This window comes from Chiloscyllium plagiosum, unplaced genomic scaffold (assembly GCF_037043375.1).
Source record: "Chiloscyllium plagiosum isolate Xiang-an unplaced genomic scaffold, Cpla_swu_hap1 HiC_scaffold_42, whole genome shotgun sequence".
Lineage (NCBI taxonomy): Eukaryota > Metazoa > Chordata > Chondrichthyes > Orectolobiformes > Hemiscylliidae > Chiloscyllium > Chiloscyllium plagiosum.
Genome location: NW_028270180.1, coordinates 9817984 through 9844149, shown reverse-complemented (window position 1 = coordinate 9844149; position 26166 = coordinate 9817984). Strand labels below are relative to the sequence as shown.

At 42.6% G+C, this 26166-nt stretch overlaps 1 protein-coding gene across 2 annotated transcripts in view; it reads right to left on the bottom strand.

Annotated features, from left to right (window-relative positions):
* edc3 (enhancer of mRNA decapping 3 homolog (S. cerevisiae)) overlaps positions 1–21759 on the bottom strand; it is a 120019-nt gene extending 98260 nt beyond the window's left edge. Inside the window, exons 1-3 of one of the 2 annotated variants that reach the window (XM_043680252.2) lie at positions 21657–21759; positions 13407–13584; positions 7547–7857 (exon numbers count right to left, since the gene is read on the bottom strand). In XM_043680252.2, the coding sequence (XP_043536187.1) occupies positions 7547–7857; positions 13407–13582 (487 nt within the window). In that variant the 5' untranslated portion in view covers positions 13583–13584; positions 21657–21759. Of the gene's footprint in view, positions 1–7546; positions 7858–13406; positions 13585–21610 lie in introns of both variants that reach the window. The other variant, XM_043680253.2, reaches the window with a different exon arrangement.
* Positions 21760–26166: the final 4407 nt, after the last annotated feature.

Genomic DNA, 26166 nt, shown 5'->3' with positions numbered 1-26166 from the left:
AAATTCCCTTCTAGGGAAGCAGTGGAGGGTGGGCCAGTAAATATATTCAGAATTGATTTAGACAGATTGTTGATTAACAAGGGGTTATTTTGGAAAGACAGGCCACCAAATCAACCATCATCTTATCAAATGGTAGTGCTGGTTCAAGAGACCAACTGACTCTGGATAATCCAAGATAGAAAACGGGAAAAGATTGAAGCTGTAACAGCTGCTCCTTATTGGAGGTATTTTGTGTGTTGGAGGCAATTTCCTCAAATTCCAGGAGCAACAATTACTGTTTCATAAGCTGTTGCATTGTTTTGGAACTATGGGGGGGCAAAAATCAAAACAATGACACTTATAAAAGAAGAAAAGAAGAAAATCAGAAAAGGCAGTAATACATGGTCAGTGAAGGAGATAGCAAAAGAAACCTACACTGCTAATTGACACAGCAGTGAATCTGCAGTTACTGCCTTTGCTGTGTGAGTTCATGTATCTCTGGACATCAGAGTGTATATAAGAAACATTAACAAACAGTGAAATTCACAGCTGACCTTGGAGGAACTTGCGTGGGAGATCTCACAGCACAGGAACATATAAGTGCATAGTTTTTAACGTGTAACCTTGCCATAAGGCTACAGTAATGAGTAGAGTGGGTTCTTTCTTGATTATATGTCTTACTGAGATATGCCTCGTTTAAATTTTAAAATTATAGACCATAAGCACTAAGTTAGCCTGGAGCACTGCCCTTAGAGCAAAAAGATGGTACAATTTTCTGGGTCTGTAGATTGTGAAGGAGCAAAGAAGGCCTTTAATAGAATGATAAACTCTTACTGTTGGACGTGCAGAATGTTTTCAAAGGGGAGGGGGACCAGGAGGTCATTGTATACATTGGAGCTAATGACATAGGAAAGGAAAAGGATGAGATTCTGAAGGCAGAATATGGAAACTTAGACAGGAATTTCAAAAAGAAGATCCTCGAGGGTCGTAATATCTGGATTACTCCCGGTGCTATGAGCTAGTGAGGGTAGGAATAGGAGGATAGAGCAGATGAATGTGTGGTTGAAGAGCTAGTGCAGGGGAGAAAGGTTCACATTTTTGGATCATCAGAATCTCTTTGGGGTAGAAGTAACCTGCACAAGAATGGGTTGCACCTGAATTGAAAGGGGACTAATATACTGGCAGGGAGATTTGCTGGAGCTTCTCAGGACAATTTAAACTAGTAAGGTGGGGGATGGGTTGCCACCAGGGAGATAGTGCGGAAAGAGATCAATCTGAGACTGGTAAAGTTGGAAAAGGAAGTGATTCAAACATTCTTTGCAGGCAGGAACAAAGCAGAGAACAAGGTAGGACTGATAAATTAAACTGCATTCACTTCAATGCAAGAGGCCTTTCAGGAAAGGCAGATGAACTCAGGGCATGGTTACGAACATGCGACTGGGATACCATAGCAATTACAGAAATGTGGCTTAGGGATGCACAGGACTGGCAGCTTAATTATCCAGGATACAAATGCTACAGGAAGGACAGAAAGGGAAGCAAGAGAGGTACGAAAGTGGCATTTTTCATAAGGGATAGTATTACTGCTGTACTTGGGGAGGATAGCCCTGAGTATACATCAGGGGAATTTCTTTGGGTGGAACTAAGAGATAAGAAAGGCATGATCCCCTTAGTGGGATTGTATTGTAGACACCCCCAGTAGGCAGAGGGAAATTGAGAAACAAACTCATAAGGAGATTTCAGTTATCCATAAGACTTATAGGGTGGTTATGATAGGGGATTTTAACTTTCCAAACAGACTGGGACTGCCATAGTGTTACGGGTTTAGGTTAAACATGTACAAGAAAATTCTCTGATTCAGTATGAGAATGTACCTACTGGAGAAGGTGCAAAACTTGACCTACTCTTGGGAAATAATGCAAGGTAGGTGACTGATGTGTCAGTGGGAGTGTACTTTGGGGCCAGCGACCATAATTCTATTAGATTTAAAATAGTGATGGAGAAGATCTAAAAAGTTGAAGTTCTAAATTGGAGGAAGGCTAATTTTGACGCTATTAGGCAAGAACTTTCAAAAGTTGACTAGGAGCAGGCATTCGCAGGTAAAGGGACAGCTGGAAAATGGGAAGCCTTCAAAAATGAGATAACGGGAATCCAGAGACAGTATATTCCTGTTAGGGTGAAAAGAAAGGCTGGTAGGTGTAGGGAATGCTGAACGACTACAGAAATTGAGGTTTTGGTTAAGAAACAGAAGGAAGCATATGTCAGCTATAGACAGGAGAAATCTATTGAGCCCTTAGGAGAGTATAAAAGGTGACATGAGATAGTTTTGGCAAACAGAATTAAGGAGAATCCAAAGGGTTTTTATAAATACACTGAGGACAAAAGGATAACTAAGGAGAGAACAGGGCCCCTCAAAGATCAGCAAGGCAGTCAGCGTGTGGAGCCACAGGAGATGGGGAAGATACTAAACAAGTATTTTACATCAGTGTTTACTGTGGAGAACGATGTGGAAGATATAGAATGTGGGGAAATAGATGGTGACATCTTGTAAAATGTCCATATTCCAGAAGTGGTGGTGCTGGACATCTTGAAACGGATACAAGTGGATAAATCCGCAGGATTCCTGAAGAAGGGCTAATGCCCGAAACGTCGATTCTCCTGTTCCCTAGATGCTGCCTGACCTGCTGCGCTTTTCCAGCAACACATTTCCATCTCTGATCTCCAGCATCTGCAGACCTCACTTTCTCCTCCGATAAATCCGCAGGACCTGATCAGGTGTACTCTAGAACTCCGAGAAGCTAGAGAAATGATGCTGGGCCCTTTGCTGAGATACTTGTATCATCGATAGTTACAGGTGAGGTGCCAGAAGACTAGAGGTGGGCTGACGTGTTACCACTATTTAAGAAAGGTGGTAAAGAAAAGCCAGGGAACTATACACCAGTGAGCCTGACATCAGTGGTGGTCCAGTTGTTGGAGGGAATCCTCAGGGACAGAATGTACATGTATTTGGAAAGGCAAGGAATAATTAGGGACAGTCAGCATGGCTTTGCACATGGGAAATCATGTCTCACAAACTTGATTGAGTTTTTTGAAGAAATAACAGAGGATTGATAGAGGCAGAGCGGTAGACGTGATCTATTTGGACTTCAGTAAAGCCTTCGACAAGGTTCCTCATGGGAAACGTGATAACAAGGTTAGATCTCATGCAATAAGGGAGAACTAGCCATTTGGATACAGAACTGGCTCAAAGGTTGAAGACAGAGGGCAGGTGGTAGAGGGTTGCTTTTCAGACTGGAGGCCTGTGACCAATGGTGTGCCACAAGGATCAGTGCTAGGTTCACTACTTTTCATCATTTATATAAACATTTCAGATGTGAACATAGGAGGTAATAGTTAATAATTTTGCAGAAGACACCAAAATCGGAGGTATAGTGGACAGTGAAGAAGGTTACCTCAGATTACAATCGGATCTTGATCAGATGGTCCAATGGGCTGAAGAGTGGCAGATGGAGTTTAATTTAGATAAATATGAGATGCCATTCAGCCTCCCTATAGCTCAAATCCTCCAACTATGGCAACATCCTTGTAAATCTTTTCTGAACTCTTTCAAGTTTCGCAACATCCTTCTGATAGGAAGGAGACCAGAATTGCACGTAATATTCCAGAAGTGGCCTAAACCAATGTACTGTACAGCCACAGCATGACCTCCAACTTCTGTTCTCAATACTCTTGACTAATAAAGGAAAATATGCCAAACACTTCCTTCACAATCCTATCTACCTGTGACTCTACTTTCAAGGAACGATGAGCCTACACTCCAAGATTTTTTTTTCAGCAACACTTCCTAGGACCTTACCGTTAAACGTATAAGTCCTTCTGATTTGCCACCTAGACCCATTCTTCCACCCTCTATTTACCCCTAACTAATGCAACTAACACTATGGGCAATTTAGCATGGCCAATTCATCTGATCTGCACATCTTTGGATTGTGGGAGGAAACCAGAGCACCCAGAGGAAACCCACACAGACACAGGGAGAATGTGCAAACTCCACACAGACAGTCACCCGAGGCAGGAATTGAACCCGGGTCCCTGGCGAAGTGAGGCTGCAACGCTAACTACTGAGCCAAAAGAGGGAGTCTCATCATTCTTCTGCGACATGCAGTCACATCACCATATCCTGCAAACATGCAGTAGCCCCCCAGTGAACAAAAGTTCAAATGGTCCAACCACAGATTGACAGTGGTGAACTCAGTCAGGTCAGATACTTGACAGGAAGTGGCACAGTCTCAGAATAGAGGGGCACTAGTTTAAGACAGGGATGATGAGGAATTTCTTCAGAGGGCTAGATGTCTTCAGAAGTCCTTGCCATAGAAAGCTGTAGATATAGAATCCTTGTGCATATTTCACGCTGGGGTAGATAGATTCTTGATCAGTAGGGGAATCAAATGTTACAGGGAGGGGCAGGAAAGCAAATGGGAGGAATGATAAGTCAGCCATGATCCTATTGAAAGGGCCAAACAGCCTACGCCTATTCCTTTTTCTAATGGTGGCTCATTTCCTGAAATCTCAAAGTCACTCTTCAATCTTAAAGCATCCACACATAGTCACCATGATGACATAGTTACAGTGCCTGCAATCCAAAGGTTAGATTGCAGCAAGATTTCAAAAGCACATCGCTAATCCACAATATCTATCACCAGAAGGTTATGGGCTGCAAGATTGCAGGTCCTCAATCTCAGATATGGTAAAGTACCGTAAATCAGCAAAACAGTCAAACTTAAAGTAAACCACTTCCCTTGTGTCCCATCCAGCACCTAGGATTTCGCAACAGTAGTTCCCTCAACTCTCCAAGATAAAGCAATTCACACTTGAATGTAGTTTGTAATATTTCATGTCTGATTGCACGATTACCTGTTCAATTATGTTGGTTTAAAAACTGTCTCATCAGTATTGCAACAACTTGGCAGCAGAAAATGCTAACATCACAATTCATTCAGCTTACTGGACAACAGGTGACACTGCATCATTCAGCAATAATTGAAAGTTGGTGGAGCAAAATGAGGCAAGAACAAATTGCAGACATTTGTATAAAAGTCTAAATTAACCAATGTTTCTTCATAATCCAGTGTGTTCATCTTCATAATCTTCATAATGCAGTATGTTAAGAGCAAAACAGCAACTAGAGAGTAGAGCCCATTAAAAAAATCAAGAGGTTGCATTGTGTTGAACCTCAGGAGAGATATTAAATGAATATTTTGTGTCAGTTGCACAGTCGAGAAAGAACGAAGGCAGAAGAACTCAGGGAAATAAACACTGATGTTTTGAAACAAAGTGCTGGAGGTCTTATATAGTATAATGGTGGATAAATCTCGAACTGGATCTACTGTATCCCAGGACATTGTACAAAGTTAAGTAGGAAATCGCAGGGCCCCTTGCAGAAATATTTGTATTTACTCTATAACTACGCGTGAGGTGCCCGACGGCTGGAGCAGGGATTTCAAGACAAGAGAGCGTATTTTAAAGGTGAGAGAAAGATTTTAAAAAGACATGAGGGAAAACTTCTTTTTAATACAAAGTGGTTTGTATCTGGAATGAACTTTCCACAGGAAGTGGAGGATGTGGGTACAGTTACAACATTTAAAAGACATCTGGATAAATACATGAATAAGAGACATTTGGAGGGATATGGGTCAAGTGTAGGCTGGTGGGACTAATTTAATTTGGGCTTATGGTTACCATGGGCTGGTTGGATGGAAGGGTCTATTTCCATGCTGCATCACTTTATGGCAGTTCTTTAAAATTCTAACTTATTCTAAGTCAGGGCCTAAACTAAGAAAGCAAGAAACTAAGATCCCTGATGCAAATTAAGTTTAACAATTGCTTTTATTATACAAGTGTATTTATAGAGTCAGAGATGTACAGCATGGAAACAGGCCCTTTGGTCCAACCCGTCCATGCCGACCAGATATCCCAACCCAATCTAGTCCCACCTGCCAGCACCCTGCCCATATCCCTCCAAACCCTTCCTAATCATATACCCATCCAAATGCCTCTTAAAATGTTGCAATCGTACTAGCTTCCACCACTTCCTCTGGCAGCTCATTCCATACACATACCACCCTCTGTGTGACAAAGTTGCCCCGTGGGTCTCTTTTATATCTTTCCCCTTTCACCCTAAACCTATGCCCCCTAGTTCTGGACTCCCTGACCCCAGGAAAAAGACTTTGTCTATTTACCCTATCCATGCCCCTCAATTTTGTGAACCTCTATAAGGTCACCCCTCAGCCTCCGATGCTCCAGGGTCCTTCAAATTCAGAATATGCACTTTGCAGTGTGACCCATGAGGCTTTCAATGCCTCTGAAATACTTATTTTTGGAGACATTGATATAGTATTCGTGACAACCACCCTGCAATCAAATTTCTGTGAATCCCTTCTATACAGTCGACTGGAAGTGATTTTTTTTCTGTTAATGTCTAATAAATTCAATTTCTTGCCTTAATGAATCATGACCAGAATAGTGCTGTCAACATATTTAGTGGGGCAATCGATTAAAAATTAAGAAGAATTTGGGCATTTGGCGACAGAAAAGCAAGAACATACTACTGAAAAGGAAAGTAAGAGTCTGGATGATAAGCCAAGAGAGATTGGGTTGGAAATGGGATGGCTATGCTGGGAGTCACCCAGACAAAGAAAAACACAATGGGGGCTGTGGGATGGAGGGTATTCACCTTATGAAATTGTGGAATTCAAATATTGAGTCCTAAAGGCTGTAAGGTACCTCAACAGAAAAGGTTGTTTTCTTCCAACTTCCATCGAGTCTCATTGGCGCATTTGCCATGATGCTGCACCTTTAACAGGGTTATGTTGTCCTTTGCTTTTTTTTTTCCAGAGAGGTCATAAAAGAGACAGACTCCAAAAAGTCCAAGTTTGAAAGGTTTTAGGGCCAGTTTGATTCTAGCTAACAGATTTTTGCCTCAGACAAAAGGCTTTCAAGTTTTTAAAAAAGGCACTTGCACAATAAAAGGGGAGTGGCCAGTTTTCCCAGCTCAGCTTTTCTCTGGTTTGATTTGGTTTTGCAGCCTGGCTATTCACTGAAACCAATCAGGCAGTTTTTGATAATGCTGGTCCAGATTGAGAGTAGTGAATATAGTAGAATAGATTGAATGAAGTGCAGGCAAATCACTGCTTCACTTGGAAGGTTTGTATGGGGACTTGGTTGGTGAGGAACAGGGTGGTAAATGAGCAGGTCTTGCACTATTGGTGATTACATGGGAAAGTGGGGATATAAGTGCAGTGAAGTTTCAGAAGTGGAACAGAAGTGAAGAAGCGTGCTCTGGAGGGAACAGTCTGTGCTCAAGGTGAACAAGGAGGGGATGGGAATGTGCGCCCAGTAGCAGCATTCCACTACAGATAGTGGAAATAGTGGCCAATGCTCTTTTGGACATGGGAGCTGGTAGCATGAAGAGTAAGGACCAATAGGATTCTATCACTGTTCAAAATAAAATTGAGAATCTTAAATATTGCAATGCAACTCTCAAATAAACTAATCCCAAGCTACTCACATGAATTATGCCTCCGACGAAACGCTTTAGATGGGGTAAGGGCAGAATCAATGTGACGGTCCACATAACTTTTTGAATGCTGTTGAGGAGACGTGACTAAGTCCTGAACCTTGAGTTCTGCGCGGCGTGGAATGGTTTGTGGGGCACTTCCTGAAGTGTTTAGTTTCTTTATACCCTTGCTGGCACCATTCGGAGAGGAGTAAGTACTGTGCGGCAAACTGGTGGATGTGAACACAGAGGGCTGAACCAAGCCTGTGTTTATCTGTGTATGTGGGATGTCTAATATCTTCAGGTCCTTGATATCAATTGCGCTGGGAAAAACAAAAGAGAAAGTGGAGTTTAGGTCTTTGATATCAATTGTACTGGAAAGACAACAAAGTGGAATTGCACAAAACTAAACTTTGGCTCTAAAGCACTAATGTATGCCACTTCTATATGGTTGCAATGCTTTGAAAAATTACTGTGGCTTTCCTTGATAATATCCATGAAATCACAAGATTGATTTATGTTCAGCAGTAGATCAAGATGAAGTTAAAAACACTCTGAACATAAAACAATAATAGTCTTTGCTAATTAACATTAAATACAGCTTCTGACAGCACAGACGCTTTCTTGAAACCCAAATCATTTAAAGTATTTTCCTGCTGTACTGTTTCCTGGCTATGTAATAAAACATCCTTATAAATGTTATATTAATGCATGCAAAGATTTCTCCCTTGATATTTTGGTCTGCCAATGCCAACAGCTGTTAAAACATAATATTACAGATAAAGCTTTGAAACTCTAGAGCTTGAGTTGAAAATAAAAATGCCAACCTACAAATAACTTGAATTTAAACATGAAGGGGTCACTGATCAAAGTTAGCAAAAAGTTTCGACAAGACGTTTTGGGAGAACTGCAAATTTCAGATCAAGAAATATCAAGGGTTTGTGTATCAGGCAACGTCTGCACAAGAACTTTAAAGTACTGCACTGTTTCTCTCGCGCACTATCCCCAATTTCTTTGCAAGTCACATCACTAATGCCATGATGATGCAAGAGCAAATATGATCTGGAAACAGTCATACTACAATTGTTTCAGGTGCATTAAAAGCAAAATCTGCAGTAGAATTACAAATACAGCTGATCAGAAAAAAAAAATCAAATACAGACTGGAGAAAGCAGTTTCTGCTGTATAACTCTGGAATAACATACTGATAGCTCTTATCAGCTAGGACTGGCAGTAGCAAGTTGACAAAACCTACTTCCTGTTCACGGTTCTGTGTTGACTTTCTCCATTAAAAATTTATAAGTCCATAATTATTGGAAAAAACTGTCACACTTTTAAACCTGTCAACACTTAGCAACGGAGTGGCTCAAGAGCACCACAATTTTCCATCTGCGAGCTCCTCAAGCTGCACAGCAGTGAAAATATCTGTGTCAAACAAGTTGCTCCTGAAGAAACGTCAGAAATTTGGATACTTACCTACAAATGGAAAAACATGATGAAAGTGAGGGGAAAGCATGAGAAACAGCAAGAGCAGAAGCCAGAGCGAAGAAAAAAAGACCTGGAAATACAGAATGAGATAGGGAGAGGTGGGGGGGTGGAGGGAAAGAAAAAGATAAGCAGAGTGAGGAGTGAGGGTGAGAGGACGAAAAGAGACAGAGAGTTAAGTCTCATCAACTTAAGATGTGGCTCAATGGTAGCCAATCTTGGTCAGAGTACAGGAGTCACAGGTGAACATGACTTGGTCCAAGACAAGACATAGGAAACAAACTGGAAGTTAAAATATTTTAAATTAATATGTTTTGCACACTGTAGTTAAGAGTATAAAATGAAGTCGCAGAGGAATGGAGGCATTCAAAAGGGTACTGGATGATTATTTGGATATAAATAATGTGCAAGGGTATGGGAATAAAGCAGGAAATTGGTAGCAGGTAAATGAAGCTCATTTGAAGAGTTGGTGCAAACAGAATAAGTCAAATGCCCTACTGCACCATAACACTTCTGTGATTTTGTAAACCACTTGAATTAGTGACTGAAGTAGAAATCAGAGAAACACCTAACAATAGATTAGATAGAAAAGAGAATAAATGCATGTGAGAATATGACACCCACAGTTCAGACATTTTGTGGAAGATAAACAATGGACTGGGTTGAGTCAAGCAGACTGTTTTCTTTGTGTTATTTATTTCAATGTAACCTGTTTTTCCAAGCACATAACCAGGATTTCTGCCAGCACAAAAAGGTGTTACACAAACTTGGCCAAGCATCTGAACTAAATCAGATTTTCCATGTACCACATGGCTGCCATACAGCAGCCAATGTCTGAAACAATCCAGACAACTATCAATTGAAGAAGTTAAGTTTAATCACAATCTTTTATACACCAGGAAAAAAAGTCTGAAAGCATTAATTATGAAATCTTAATTCACAGGTGAGAGGCCTGGAGGCACAGGTGGCCATGCAAACATTGTCACTGCATGCACTAAGAAAGCAGAGACAGTGAATTGCCCATCAAAAACTATGAAGGGATATCACTTAACTGCATGTGTTAATAACTTCAACAAGGATAAATGATTTGAGAATTAACAGGAACATGAAGACATTCTATTAGAGTACAATCAGATGCATTAGGTTCTTGCTTCACCTGGTCATATTATTTACACTTAGGCTTAATAACTGGCTGAATTTTATAGAACTACACTTAACCCAAAACTTTCCATTCACAGAACATTAAGGGCATTCTGGTAAAACCATCAGTTTTACTCTCTCAAATTGGTGACTTTAAAACAGTCTTAATCAAGCTAGTCTTGTGTGTTTGAATAAAAAAGACTTGCTGAAAAGAGACATGCCATCTAAGCAAACAAGAGGAATATGTTCAATTCCTGCACCCATTTTTAACGCAAGAGCTGGGGAAGCCTACAGTTCCCCATTGCTTTGTCTGTGTCAATATCTCCGCTAATTAAAGTTGACTTGCCAACCTAGCAATCACCACCCTGTTCTCTTGTCGAAGAAACTTTTCTTATTGTTTATAGTTGAGAATCATATCTGTCTAATTAGCGTAAGAAAGAATTTCCGATATATGATCAAAGTGCATTCTGCTGAGCACAAGACTTGGATACGCAGACGTGCAGGCTTCAGTAAACACCAGCAGAACGGTAAGAGCTATGAACTATTAAAACTAAATATATTTAGAATTACATAGCAATGGGTATTTTACTCCTGATTAACTGGTGGTATAATGGTCTTGTCTTATTTCCTGCACTTCAAAATTATCTGAAAAGAAATTTATCATTCTGACAAAAATACACTTACATAGTTGTAAGGACTGTCAGTGGATATTAACTCCTGAATGGCTTAAATGAGCTCCAATTCAAACAAAATGGATGAAACTGCTTTCTCTTTTAACCTAACCAGCAAGATTTCAAACTAGAAAGCATTTGTTCAGCAAATTGTCAATTATCAGGAGACATACCTCTGAAAAATGTCTTCAAATGACTAAAAAAAAAGGTTGTAGCCCTTTTCCCATAGGATGGGGAAGGAAACTGCAGGGGATGGACACACTTGAAACATTGAGCTCATTCAAGGAACAGATACTGTGGGTCCTTGATAAGTATATACCTATCAGGCAGGGAGACAGTTGTCAAGAGAAGGAGCCATGGTTTACTAGAGAAGTTGAAGCTCTTGTCAAGAGAAAGAGGAAGGCTTATGTGAGGATAAGGAATGACGGCTCAGTTAGGTAGCTTGAGTGTTATAAGTTAGCCAGAAAAGATCTAAAGAGAGGGCAAAGAGGAGCCAAGAGGCAACATGAGGGGTTGCTGGCTGATAGGATCAAGGAAAACCTTAAGGCTTTCCATAGGAATATCAGGAATAAAAGAATGACTAGGAGTAGGCCCAATCAAAGATAGTAGTGGAAAGTTGTGTGTGGAATCTAAGGACATAGGGGAAGCGCTTAATGAATACTTTTCATCAGGATTCACGTTGGAAAAGGGCGATGTTAGTGAGAATATGGAGATACAGGCTACAAGATTAGATGGGACTGAGGTTGTCAGAAGAGGTTTTATCTATTTTCACATCTTCCAAAATTGCTAAGACACCTGGGTCAGATGGGACTTAGCCTGGGGTTCTGTGGGAAGCCAGGGAGGAGACTGCAGAGTCTTTGGCTTCAATTTTTATGTCATCATTGTCGACAGGAGTAGTGCCAGACAACTGGAGGACATCAAATGTTGTTCCTTTGTTTAAGAAGGGGAGTCAGGACAACCCTGGTAACTACAGGCCAGTGAGCCTTCCTTCAGTTGTGGGTAAGGTGTTGGAAAAGGTTATCAGAGATAGGATTTATAATCAGCTGGAAAGGAATAGTTTGATTAGGGATAATCAACACGGTTGTGTGAAGGGTAGGTCGTGCCTCACTACCTTATGGAGTTCTTCAAAAAAGGTGACAAAACAGATGGATGAAGATAAAGCGGTTGATGTGGTGTATATGGACTTGAATAAGGCATTTGACAAGGTTCTACATGGTAGACTATTGCACAAAATACAGAGTTTCTGGATTGAAGGTGATTTAGCAGTTTAGATCAGAAATTGGCTAGCTGAAAGATGATAGAGGGTGGTGGTTGATGGGAAATGTTCACCCTGGAGCTCAAGTTACTAGTGGTGCGCCGCAAGGATCTGTTTTGGGGCCACTGTTGCTTGTCATTTTTAATCAGATGATCTGGATGCGGGCGTAGAAGGATAGGTTAGTAAATTTGCAGATGACACTATGGTAGACAGAGTTGTGGATAGTACGGAAGGATGTTGTGGGTCACAAAGGGACATAGATAAGATGCAGAGCTGGTGTGAGAAGTGGCAATTGGAGTTTAATGTGGAAAAGTGAGAGTTAGTTCACTTTGGAAGAAATAACAGGAATGTAGAGTACCGGGCTAATGGTAAAATTCTTGGCAATGTAGATGAACAGAGAGATCTGTGTCCAGGTGCATAAATCCCTGAATGTTGCCAAACAGGTTGATAGGGTTGTTAAGAAGGCACATGGTGTGTTGGTGTTTATTGGAAGGGGGATTGAATTTTGGAGCCACAAGGTCATGCTTCAGCTATACAAGACACTGGTAAGGCCGCACCTGGAGTATTGCGTGCAGTTCTGGTTACCACATTGTAGGAAGGATATCGAAGCTTTGGAAAGGTTTCAGAGGAGATTTACTAGGATGGTGCCTGGTAAGGAAGGGAGGTCTTACGAGGAAAGACTGAGGGAACCGAGGCGGTTTTCTTTGGAGAGAAGAAGGTTGAGAAGTGACTTAATCGTGAGGTATAAGATAATCGGGGGTTAGATAGGGTGGACAGAGAGAGCTTTTTTCCCCGGATGGTAAAGGCTAATACAAGAGGACATAGCTTTAAATCAACGGGTGATGGATTTAGGACAGATATTAAGGGTTGCTTCTTGACTCAGTAGTAGGAGCGTGGAACAGCCTGCCTGCAACTGTAGTAGACTCACTGACGTTAAGGGCATTTAAATGGGCATTGGATATACATATGGATAATAATGAAACGGTGTAGGTTAGACGGGCATCAGATTATTTTCACAGGTTGGCACAACATCGAGGGCTGAAGGGCCTGTACTGCGCTGTAATGTTCTATGTTCTTCATCCTGACACCTTCCAAGTGAGAACCAAGGGCAACAATTATAAGCCCCAGCTAAGATGACTGAGGCAGTTTTGGGGTATGGTGCAACAGCATAAAAATGCTCTCCATTCATTACCCTTGTCTGACGACAAGACCTGCAATTATACTGCTAGTAGGTACCTTTGTCCAAGTATATGGTCGAGTACAAGTACATTAAATGGCTGCAATTAGTTGGCACTGAAGTCACTGAATTAAGAATACTTACCTAAACGTTAGCTCAGGAACTGAACATTTCACTCCATTGCGGAATGGCTGTGTTAGAGAGATTGTCTGACTGGTTTGATCCACTGCAGAAATTTTTCCCTGATATACTCCAAGTGTCTCACCACAGTTAATAGAAACAAGGCTCCCAATCCAATTTACAGCCATCCTATACAGCATAACTGGAAAACAAAAGTCAAGAAAGTAGTCATTTGTTTGATTCTGCACCTATCAGCTTTTATTTCCAAACTTATCATCAAACTATCAGTACTGCTATAATCAGGCAATGCAATCTGAATCAAGATATAAGTAGATAAGGTCAGTAGCAAAGGTCTTTTCCCTCTGGTAGAGGAGTTCAAAACCAGGGGGCATATTTTTAAGGCAAGGTTTTCAATAAAAGGACATGAAAGGCGACTGTTTGTATACAGAGAGTGGCTTGTCTGTGGAATAAACTTCCAGAAGTAGTGGTGGATGTGGGCTCAATTGCAATGTATAAAAGATATTTGGGTAAGTACATGAATAGGAAAGATTTGGAGGGATATGTGCCAAATGCAAGCAAGTAGGACTAGTTTAGTTTGGGAACATGGTCAGCGTGGACTAGTTGGGCTGAAGGGTCTGTTTCCATGCTGTATGACTATGACTCTGTATTGGTGCCATATCAAAATAAAGCAATTTCCCGTTCGACTGTATTAACTATTCTTTCTTTCTAGTTGAAAGTATGCCTAAGACCTTTTAAACTATTTAAAGGGGAAACACATTGTGGCATTTAATAGAACAGCATAATAGAACAGCTTTTAGTTAATAGTTCAAGTACATGCTCCAATTCCATGAGACAGCTTTAATTATTTGACATTGCTAAGTTACAGAAGAGCAAAAAACAATTTTTGAAAGTTGTTCTTTCAGCAACCACACATCATTTATCAAAACAAAAATGCCTCATCAGGTCTGAAAGTTTGCTTACTCAGTAGCTGGACCACATAACACTTCAAACCTCCAAGATTTAATGAGCAACCTGTGTTCAGTCAGTTCATGTTGCTGGGAAAAAATGCTGGATATCCATCCCAACAGCACTAGGATTGCAGCAGTTCAAGGACTACAGCTCACCACCACCTTCAAGGGAAACTAGGGGCAGGCAATAAATGTTGGCCCAGCCAGTTATGCCCCACCTCAAGCGAGAAAGAAAAAATGAGAACTGGAGCGGTTTTTAAAATCACAATTAATATTGTCAGGCATAATGTCCGCAATTCTCATTTCGGAGCATGGTTCTTATTATCTACTTCAAGTGTAGACAATGAGCTAATCGTGCAGCCAAATAGCTCTCTACCACATTGCATCAAACCTCATGATGAATGGATATTTGGATTGAACACAGACACAATTTTAAAGCCAATGCTTTCAAGGAGGACATTTCAAAAAAGGCAAAGGAGAAAACCTAAAAACAATATTGCTTTTAACTTTTAATTTCAGTTCACTTCCAAAACTTAAATGAACTAAAAAAAAAATCATTGCTCAGAACAATGTTCACCAAATTTTGGTGTACTTTTCCCACATTGCTTGTATGAAGATCAAAAAATATTGTCTCCTTTAGCTCCATACCAAGTATTGCTCTTCAATTAAAGTAAGCAGGCAACTAGCCTACCCCTTCACGTTCCTCCTTAGGCAATCCCTCTAAAAGGAGCAAGATTTTCTTCCATTCCAACATTGTGGGTCCTGAAATGACTGAACAGTTCAATGTCGGGTCTGCAAAATCTGTCACAGGTGGGTGCTCAGCTTTTTGCCCCTTCAGTTGCTTGGGACTGTCAGAGCCCTGCAAAAATTGATGCCGTCCAGATGTTTCATCTACAGGTTGGACAACGTTGAGCAAGAAATGCTCCATAAATTGACGGGGATATTGCATTTTCTTTCCAGTCATACTTTGGAACATTAGCATTCCAGTGAGTCTGGAGTTTAAAAATCACACTACACCAGATTATAGTCCAACACGTTTATTTTGGAAGCACTACCTTTCAAAGCACTGCTCCTTTATCAGGTGGTTGTCAACCAGCATCTCCAAATCATTTAGTCTATAGAGCCACTGAATCAAAAAGAGTGAACCCTGCCACAGGTGTGCTTGGCCTCCAGTGCTGTCCTCATCTAGTTTCTGCAGTGGGGAGTCTTCAAACACATGCAGTTACCTATGCAGTGTACAGCACTATTTAACACCTTGAACTAGAAATATATTGTTTTAAAACAGTTTCTAGTAAAGTTTTGCAACAAGTCATTTAAGTAAAATTAGACTGCACAATTAATATCCCACAGTACCCATCTGTGAATGTCACTGATCCCTGAAGTTTCAGTAACCTTGAAAATTACTGCAATCTAATTCAAATGATGAGTAATTTATGTAATTGTTAAAGGAAGTCTTCAAATTTATAAAAGACCACAAGACATAGGAACAGAAATTTGGCCATTCAGTCCATCAAGACTGCTCTGCCATTCAATCATGGTTGATAAGTTTCTCAACCCTGTTCTCCCACTTTCTATCTGCAATCCTTGATCCCCTTTACAATTAAGAATGTATCACTGTCTTAAATATACTCAGTAACCTAACCTCCAGTCTTCTGATGCAATGAATTTCATAGTTTCACCATTCTCTAGCTGAAGAAGTGTCTCCATATCTCTGTTCAAAAATGTCTTCCCTTTATAAGGCTGTGCCCTTGGGACTTTGTCACTCCTACTAATGGAAACATCTTCCCAACATCCATTCTGTCTCGGCCATTCAGTATTCTCTAAGTTTCAATCAAATCCACCCTCATCCTTCAAAATTCCATCGAGTATCGACCCAGAGTCCTCAAATGCTCCTCGTTTGTTAAGCTGTTCATTCCTGGGATCATTCTTGTGAATCTCCTCTGAACACAGTCCAGGGTCAGGACATACTTTCTGAGATATTGGGCCCAAAATTGCACGCAATAGTCCAAATGTGGCCTGACCAGAGCCTCAGAGGTACATCCCTAATTTTATAATTCAAGTCCTCTTGAAATAAATGTTATCATTGCATTTGCCTTCCTAACTATTGACTCAACCAGCAAGTTTACTTTGAGAGAATCATGGACTCGGACTCTCAAGTCTCTTTGCACTTCAGAATTTACTCCCCATTTAGAAAACAGTCCATGCCTCTAATCCTCTACCAAGGTGCATGACCTCATAACTTCCCATATTGTACTCCATCCACCATTCTTTATCCACTCTCCTAACCTGTCCAAATACTTCCGCAGCACTCCCATCCCTGCCTCCTCAATGCCACCTGTCCCTCTACTTATCTTTGTATCATCTGCAAAACTTAGCCAGAATGCCCTCATTCGTTAATGTATAAGTGAAAAGTTGTGGTCCCAATGCTGAGCCCTGGGGAACACCACTTTTCACCAGCTGCCACCCTGAGAAGGACACTTTTATCCCCATTCTCTGCTTTCTGCCAGAGAGCCAAGCTTCCATCCATGCTCGCACCTTGCCTTTGGCACCATTGACCTTTTTTGTACTCAGTAGCCTCCTCTGTGGCACTTATCAAAGGCTTTATTGAAGTCCAGGTAGATAACATCCATTGGTTCTCCTTGGTCTAGTCTGCTCGTTACTTCCTAGCAGACCTCCCCTTGATGAAGCCATGCTGACTCTGCCCTATTTTACCATACACTTCCAAGTATTCAGAAATCTCATCCTTCATGATGGATTCCAGAATCTTACATTTGTCTGAGGTTAGGCTTTTCTGTAATTTTCCATCTTTTGCCTTACTCCCTTTTTAAACAGGGGTATGCTATATTAGTAATTCACCAGTCCTCTGGGACTCTCCCTGATTCTCAGGTGATTCCTGAAAGATTGACACTTACGCCCCCACTATCTCTTCAGCTACCTCCTTTAGAATTCTGGGGTGTAGTCAATTTGGTCCAGGATTATTTATCCACCTTCAGGCTATTTTGTTTAGCACCTTCTCCTTGGTGATTGCCATTATACTCGGCTGTGCCCCCTCACTCTTGAAGTTTAGGGAAATTACTCATGTCTTTCACTGTGAAGACTGAAGTGAAGTCATTCTTCAATTCCTCACCCGTTTCTTTGTTCCTCGCAACTATCTCTCTTGCATAATTTTCCAGCAGCCCAATGTCCACTTTTGCCATTTCGATATCTAAAGCAGCTCTTACAGTCGTCCTTTGTGTTACTGGCCAGCTTACCCTCATATTTAATCTTCTCCCTCCTTATTTCTTTTTTGTTGCCCTCAGTTGGTCTTTGACGAGAAAGTGAGGACTGCAGATGCTGGAGATCAGAGCTGAAAATGTGTTGCTGGAAAAGCGCAGCAGGTCAGGCAGCATCCAAGGAACAGGAGAATCGATGTTTCGGGCATGAGCCCTTCTTCAGGAATGAGGAAAGTGTGTCCAGCAGGCTAAGATAAAAGGTAGGGAGGAGGGACTTGGGGGAGGGGTGTTGGAAATGCCATAGGTGGAAGGACGTCAAGGTGAGGATGATAGGCCGGAGTAGGGGTGGGGGCAGAGAGGTCAGGAAGAAGATTGCAGGTTAGGAAGCGGTGCTGAGTTCGAGGGATTTGACGGAGACAAGGTGGGGGGAGGGGAAATGAGGAAACTGGAGAAATCGGAGTTCATCCCTTGTAGTTGGAGGGTTCCTAGGCGGAAGATGAGGCGCTCTTCCTCCAACCGTCGTGTTGCTATGGTCTGGTGATGGAGGAGTCCAAGGACTTGCAGGTCCTTGGTGGAGTGGGAGGGGGAGTTGAAGTGTTGAGCCACGGGGTGGTTGGTCCGGGTGTCCCAGAGGTGTTCTCTGAAACGTTCCACAAGTAGGCGGCCTGTCTCCCCAATATAGAGGAGGCCACATCGGGTGCAGCGGATGCAATAAATGATACGTGTGGAGGTGCAAGTGAATTTGTGGCGGATTTGGAAGGATCCCTTGGGGCCTTGGAGGGAAGTAAGGGGGGGGTGGTGTGGGCGTAAGTTTTGCATTTCTTGCGGTTGCAAGGGAAGGTGCCGGGAGTGGAGGTTGGGTTGGTGGGGGGTGTGGACTTGACGAGGAAGTCACAGAGGGAGTGGTCTTTTCAGAACGCTGATAGGGGAGGGGAGGGAAATATATCCCTGGTAGTGGGGTCCGTTTGGAGGTTGCGGAAATGACGGCGGATGATACGCTGTATATGGAGGTTGGTGGGGTAGTAGGTGAGGACCAGTGGGGTTCTGGCCTGATGGCAGTTGGAGGGGCGGGGCTCAAGGGCGGAGGAGCGGGAAGTGGAGGTGATGCGGTGGAGGGCATCGTCGATCTCTTCTGGGGGAAGATTGCGGTCTTTGAGGGGGCCATCCCATATTCCGAATTCCATCGTCTCCGCCGCATCTGCTCCCAGGAGGACCAGTTCCAATATCGTACAACCCAGACGGCCTCCTTCTTCAAAGACCGCAATTTGTGGCGGCATGGTGGCACAGTGGCTAGCACTGCTGCCTCACAGCGCCAGAGACCCGGGCTCAATTCCCGCCTCAGGCGACTGACTGTGTAGAGTTTGCACGTTCTCCCCGTGTCTGCATGGGTTTCCTCCGGGTGCTCCGGTTTCCTCCCACAGTCCAAAGATGTGCAGGTCAGGTGAATTGACCATGCTAAATTGCCCGTAGTGTTAGGTAATGGGTAAATGTAGGGGTATGGGTGGGTTGCGCTTCGGCGGGGCAGTGTGGACTTGTTGGGCCGAAGGGCCTGTCTCCACACTGTAAGTAATCTAATCTAATCTAAAAAAATTCACCTGCACCTCCACACACATCATTTATTGCATCTGCTGCACCCGATGTGGCCTCCTCTGTATTGGGGAGACAGGCCGCCTACTTGCGGAACGTTTCAGAGAACACCTCTGGGACACCCGGACCAGCCAACCCAACCACCCCGTGGCTCAACACTTCAACTCCCCCTCCCACTCCACCAAGGACGCCTAGGAACCCTCCAACCACAAGGGATGAACTCAGATTTCTCCAGTTTCCTCATTTCCCCTCCCCCCACCTTGTCTCAGTCAAATCCCTCGAACTCAGCATTGCCTTCCTAACCTGCAATCTTCTTCCTGACCTCTCCGCCCCCACCCCTACTCCGGCCTATCACCCTCACCTTGGCGTCCTTCCACCTATGGCATTTCCAACGCCCCTCCCCCAACTCCCTTCTCCCTACATTTTATCTTAGCCTGCTGGACACACTTTCCTCATTCCTGAAGAAGGGCTCATGCCCGAAACGTCGATTATCTTGCTCCTTGGATGCTGCCTGACCTGCTGCACTTTTCCAGCAACACATTTTCAGCTCAGTTGGTCTTTGTCAGCTTCCCAACCCTCTGGTTTCCCACTGTTCCTCGCTACTTTATATGCTTTCTCTCTTGCTTTTATGCTAAGCCCGACTTCCCTAGAAATGCTGTGGTTGCCTCATCCTCCCTGGACCATGCTTCTTTTTCCTCGGGATTAGTCTCTGCTGTGTCTCCTGAATTATTCCCAGAAACTCCTGCCAATGTTGTTTCATTGACTTTCTTGGTAGGCTCCTGTAGTCAATTCTGCCCAGCTCCTCACTCATACCTCTGCATTTGCCTTTATTCAGCTGAAAAACCACTACCGCTGACTCCAACTTCTCTCTCTCAAATTGAAGAGTTAATTCAATCATATTGTGATCATTGCTTCCTAAGAGTTCCTTCACCTTAAGCTCCCTTATCAAGTTGACCTCAAATTTGCTCTGCACAAAACAAAATAACTCATTCAACACTTGTCAAAATTGGAAAAAAAATGGACACTTAATTCAGATATGAACCATTCCTCCATACCATTTCAAAATTTTTAAACTTACCACAAAATGCTCAATGACAAGCAATTTTATAATCAAAATATTACATTCCATCACTTCTCTCATTCACAAAATTTGTAGCATAAGGCAGAGAACAGGACCTCAGTTCCACATAAATGTCTATTATGGACTCCAGTTTAAAAAGCCAATATGAATTCTGAAACCATGCTGCAAAATCTGGAGTAAAAAAATCATACAGCCTCAATTAAAAATGCTACCACCTCCAAACAAACTATTACATCCTTACTTAGAATGCATTAGTACAGTATCACATTAAAAATTAGTACTCCTTGAAAAGTTTACTTTTAAATTAAAGTACAGTATCAGTTTTAAGTCAACATTTCTGGCCCCTAATATCTAGTTTGTAACACAGCAAAACTCTAAAGCTGGTAAAGTTGCATACATCATAATTCAATATAAAATATGAATTGATCATTTCAAACTGAAAATACTAACAGCTAAAGACAGCATGCAGCATTGTGTCTATGATATACACTGCCTGTTCCAATGTTGAACCTGCACATTCTCACTAAAGTGTAAGCATATAAATCCTAAAATGAGTATTCAGACACTCTAGTGCATGGATTTGTCTCCTCTCTCTCCCACCACAACCACAAGGTCAACAGAAATGTAACAGGGAGTTGTCTACATTTGCCTGGTTTTGAGGGGTCTGCAAAGAGCATAAAGGCAGAATATGCCAGTTGGAATGAACATTTGCAGTAGCTCTCTCCTCGTTATCCACATACTTACAGTCATTACCATTTTCATAGCAAGATTATAGTTGGGGAGGGAGATAAGTTTGAACTTTTGAAGTGACAAAAGCACCAGTTGCTAGAGCTCCATGGGGCTGAAAGAGGCTTGTAGAAGCACAAAGAAACCAACCAACCATAATTCTTTTCATTGAGATATGGGCATCATTGACAAGACCAATTTTTACTGTATATTCCTAATCGTCATAAACCAAGTCAAGTGATAGGTCATCTGAAGGCAGTTAAGAGTCAACAAGTGTAAACTAAACCAGGGAAGGATGGCAAATTTATTTTCCTCATAAAACCAGGTGAATTTTTGAGAACATCTATGACAGTTGTCATGGACACCATTGAGATTAGCTTTATATTCCAAGTTTGGATAACTGAATAGGCATCCCACCAGCCACTTGGTTGGGAATTTTAACCCAAACCTTCAGAGCATTAAGCAGGCTTGCTGGATTATCAGTCCATAGTGTCAATTTCATTATGCCTCCATACTCTTCCCTCACCATGACCGAAAGAATGGGCTGCTACAAAAAAAAGGGACCAGACATTTGTTGCTGACTAGATAGGCCCAATCCAACTCCCAGGCCGAGCAATCTCCCCAAACACCCGTACACTTTAAAAAATGACGCACGTTTCCCGTTAAACACTTCCGTCACAAGCTCGGCAGCAACCCTTACGTCGTATTAAAAGAGGGGTACGATGCGAAAGTGGGCTAACCAGCGACCCTCACTGACACTCAGCGACCACACATCGCTACGCCATTGCCCGTCTCGCTTCTGCGCTTGCGCGGGGCACACACTGACTTCACTTCCTCTTAGCGACCAGACTCCCTTCCGGTTCTCTCCTCCCTCCCATGGCAACGGAGGGACATGCTCCATCGCGGGGAGGATAAGTTATCCTGACTGCATTTCTTAATGAAAACCGCTTAGTAATCAAAATATTGTCGGATCAACCTGTTCAGAGATGTCTCTTTATTGTACGCCTCTGGAATTTGAACCAGCGTCTCCTAGCTCAGAGGCAGAGACACTACACCACAAGAACTCGCAGAGTCGAGCTAGCCACTCATCAGACCGCACTAATTGATCAGTGTGTAGATATTTTATAATCATCTTGTTCAGAGATGTTATCGCACACCTCTGGAGCAGGTGGAAGTTGAACCCAGGTCTCCGGGTTCAAAGGTAGGCTTTCTGCGACTGTACCCCAAAAGGGCTTTGGTTAGTTATCAATCCTTAATTGCAAATTACTATTAATCATTCAAGACGTTCATTCTCCGTTTAATTACTTCCAGCCCTTTAATGGAGTTATAGCAACTCTGTCACTTAATGAAAGTTGTCCGACCAGATACTTTCAGTTAGTATATACAGTATATCTTCACAATTATGAAAGCTATTATGTTTCATCAATTCAGGTTGGTAAATGTCTTTTTAATGCAGTAGAACATCCAAAGAGGTGAAAATAAAACTAATATTGAACCACATAATGGTATTTGGTAATTAAATGCTTAGTCAAAAAAATAGGTGTTAAGGAGCATTGTAAACAGGAGGGAGATGCAGAGAATATTGTGGAGGGAATTCCAAAGCTTAAAGCCCAGGTTCCTGAAGGAGGACATGTGAACAATACAATAATTTTAAAAATTGGGAGTGCAAAAAAGGCTACAATATGGGAGGGTGCAGATATCTTGGAGGATTGTAGACCAAGCATGATGTCAAATTTAGGGATTTATTTGGAATTCATGTAGGATTTAGGGTAAGAATTATTTAAATGAACCATCAATCTTTAACCACAGAAAAGAACAAATGCTCATTTATACAATGAAATGAAATGGGCCTACTGAAAATGCAAAAATCAATGAAAAATTGAAACAGAAAATGCTGCAAATACACAGCAGATGAGTCAGCTATTCCAATTACAAACTTGAATTTGGACCATTTATAATTTTAATGATAAGAAGATGAAGGGCAAAATTAAAATGAACTAAAATAATAATGCACCTTATAATTCAGATTCACACGATCCACCACACTGCAGTAGCCACTGGACATGGATGATCTCCAACATACTGCGCACATTAATCTAGGACCATGGACAAGCCGACAGAAGAAAGGAGATCCAGAGAAACCACCCTGAGAAGCTATATCTGACCTGAAGTTTGAGGTCAGATATGACATGAGATTTGACAAAGATAGCCAAAAGACCATGAACATGGGACTGAAGTGGACCAGAATCATAATAGATGCTGTGTTGACTTGCAGCATACTGCCAGCATCTTCAGACTATTATGGGTGGAAAAATTGCATTTCTGTCATGCTTTGCAAAGTACAAGACATCCAAAGTACTTCACAATCAATGGAAGACTTTTGAAATGAAATTACAGCATAGTTTTGCATAGACAGTTCAGAAAAAATATATAAATGTTTTAGGAGTAAATATTGCCCAAGACATGTGTCCTCTTTCTCAAGCAGGGTCACAGAAAGTTTTGTGGACAACTGAGAGGGCACACAAGCGTTTCATTCAATAACTCATCAAGTTAATGTTCTGAAGAAGGTTCACTGGACTCAAAACGTTAACTCTTCTTTCTTTCCAGATGTTGCCAAACATGCTGCACTTCTCCAATAATTTCTGTTTCTGTTCAGATTTTCAGGATCCATATTTCTTTGCTTTATTTACATCAATTTAATGTGTTGAGCTCTCCTACTAAAGTATCAACATAGACAGTGTTAAAGTTTCCTACTTTCTGATTCAAGAACGAGGATTGGTTCCATGATGCCACAGCTTATAGAGTCATAGAGATGTACAGCATGGAAATGCATCCTTCAGTCCAACTCATCCTTGCCAACCAGATATCCCAACCTAATCTAGTCCCATTTGCCAGCACTTGGCACATATCCCTCTAAACTCTTCCTATTTATATACCCATCCAGATGCCTTTTAAATGTTGCAATTGCAACGGCCTCCACTACTTCTTCTGGCAGTTCATTCCACACATTCACAACTCTCTGCGTGAAAAAGTTGCCCCTTAGGTCCCTTTTATACCTTTCCCCTCTCACCATTAAAATATGCACTCCAGTTCTGGATTCCCCCACCTCAGAGAAAAGACTTTCTCTATCCTATCCATGCCCCTCATGATTTTATAAAGCAATATAAGGTCACCCCTCAGCCTCCAACACTCCAGGGAAAACAGCCCCACCCTATTCAGCCTCTCCCTATAGCTCAAATCCTCCAACCCTGGCAATATCTTTTTAAATCTTTTCTGAACCCTTTCAAGTTTCACAACATCCTTCCAATAAGAAGGAGATCAGAATTGCACGCAATATTCCAAAAGTGGTCTAACCAACATCCTGTGCGCCGCAACATGACCTCCCAATTCCAAAACTCAATACGCTGATCAATAAAGAAAAGCATGCCAAATGCCTTCTTCACTATCCTATCTACTTGTGACTCTAGTTTCAAGGAACTATGAACCTGCAGTCCAAAGTCTCTTTGTTCAGCGACACTCCCTAGGACCTTACCATTAAGTGTATATGTCCTGCTAAGGTTTGCTTTTCCAAAATGCAGCACCTCACACTTTTCTAAACTGAACTCCATCTGCCACTCCTCAGCCCATTGGTCCATTTAATCAAGATACCATTGTACTCTGAGGTAACCCTCTTCGCTGTCCACGACACCTCAAATTTCAATGTAATCTGCAAACTTACTAACTATACCTTTTATGTTCACATCCAAATCATGTAAATGACAAAAAAGTAGTGGACCCTGCACCAATCCTTGTGGCACTTCACTGGTCATAGGCCTCCATTTTGAAAGCAACCCTCCATCATCACCCTCTATCTTCTACCTTTGAGCCTGTTCTATATCCAAATGGCTAGTTCTCCCTGTATTCCATGAGTTCTGCTGCGCTTTTCCAGCAACACATTTCCATCTTCCATGAGTTCTAACCTTGCTAACCAGTCTCCCATGGGAAACCTTGGCGAACACCTTACTAAAGTTCACATAGATCACATCTACCGCCCTGCCCTCATCAATCCTCTTTGTTATTTCTTCGAAAAACTCAATCAAGTTCGTTCGACATGACTTTCCATGCACAAAGCCATGCTGGCTATTCCTAATCAGGCAGCATCTGAGAAGCAGGAGAATCGACGTTTCGGGCATAAGCCCTTCTTCAGGAATGAGGCTTGTGTGCCAAGCGGGCTGAGATAAAAGGTTGTGGGGGGAGAATTTGGGGGAGGGGCGCTGGGAATACGATAGGTGGAAGGAGGTGAGGGTGAGGGTGATAGGCCGGAGAGGGGGTGGGGGCGGAGAGGTTGGGAAGAAGATTGCAGGTCAAGAGGGCAGTGCTGAATCCGGGGATTGGGACTGAGATAAGGTGGGGGGGAGGGGAAATGAGGAAGCTGGAGAAATCTACATTCATCCTGTGTGGTTGGAGGGTTCCTAGGCAGAAGATGGGCTGCTCTTCCTCCAGGCGTCGTGTGGCCAGGGTCTGGCAATGGAGGAGGCCAAGGACCTGCATGTCCTTGGCGGAGTGGGAGGGGAAGTTAAAGTGTTCAGCCACGGGGCGGTTGGGTTGGTTGGTGCGGGTGTCCCAGAGGTGTTCCCTGAAATGTTCCGCAAGTAGGCGGCCTGTCTCCCCAATGTAGAGGAGACTACATCGGGTGCAGCGGATACAGTAAATGATGTGTGTGGAGGTGCAGGTGAATTTGCGACGGATATGGAAGGATCCATTGGGGCCTTGGAGGGAGGTGTGGGGGCAAGTTTTGCACTTCTTGTGGTTGCAGGGGAAGGTGCCGGGAGTGGAGGTTGGGTTGGTGGTGGGTGTGGACCTGACGAGGGAGTCGCGGAGGTGGTGGTCTCTCCGGAACGCTGATAGGGGAGGGGAGGGAAATATATCCCTGCTAGTGGGGTCTGTTTGGAGGTGGCGGAAATGACGGAGGATGATACGATGTATCTGGAGGTTGGTGGTGTGGAAGGTGAGGACCAGTGGGGTTCTGTCCTGGTGGCAGTTGGAGGGGCGGCGTTCAAGGGTGGAGGTGCAGGAAGTGGAGGTGATGCGGTGGAGAGCATCGTCAACCACATCGGAGGGGAAATTGCGGTCTTTGAAGAAGGAGGCCATCTGAGTTGTTCGGTATTGAAACTGGTCCTCCTGGGAGCAGATGTGGCAGAGGCGAAGGAATTAGGAATATAGGATGGCGT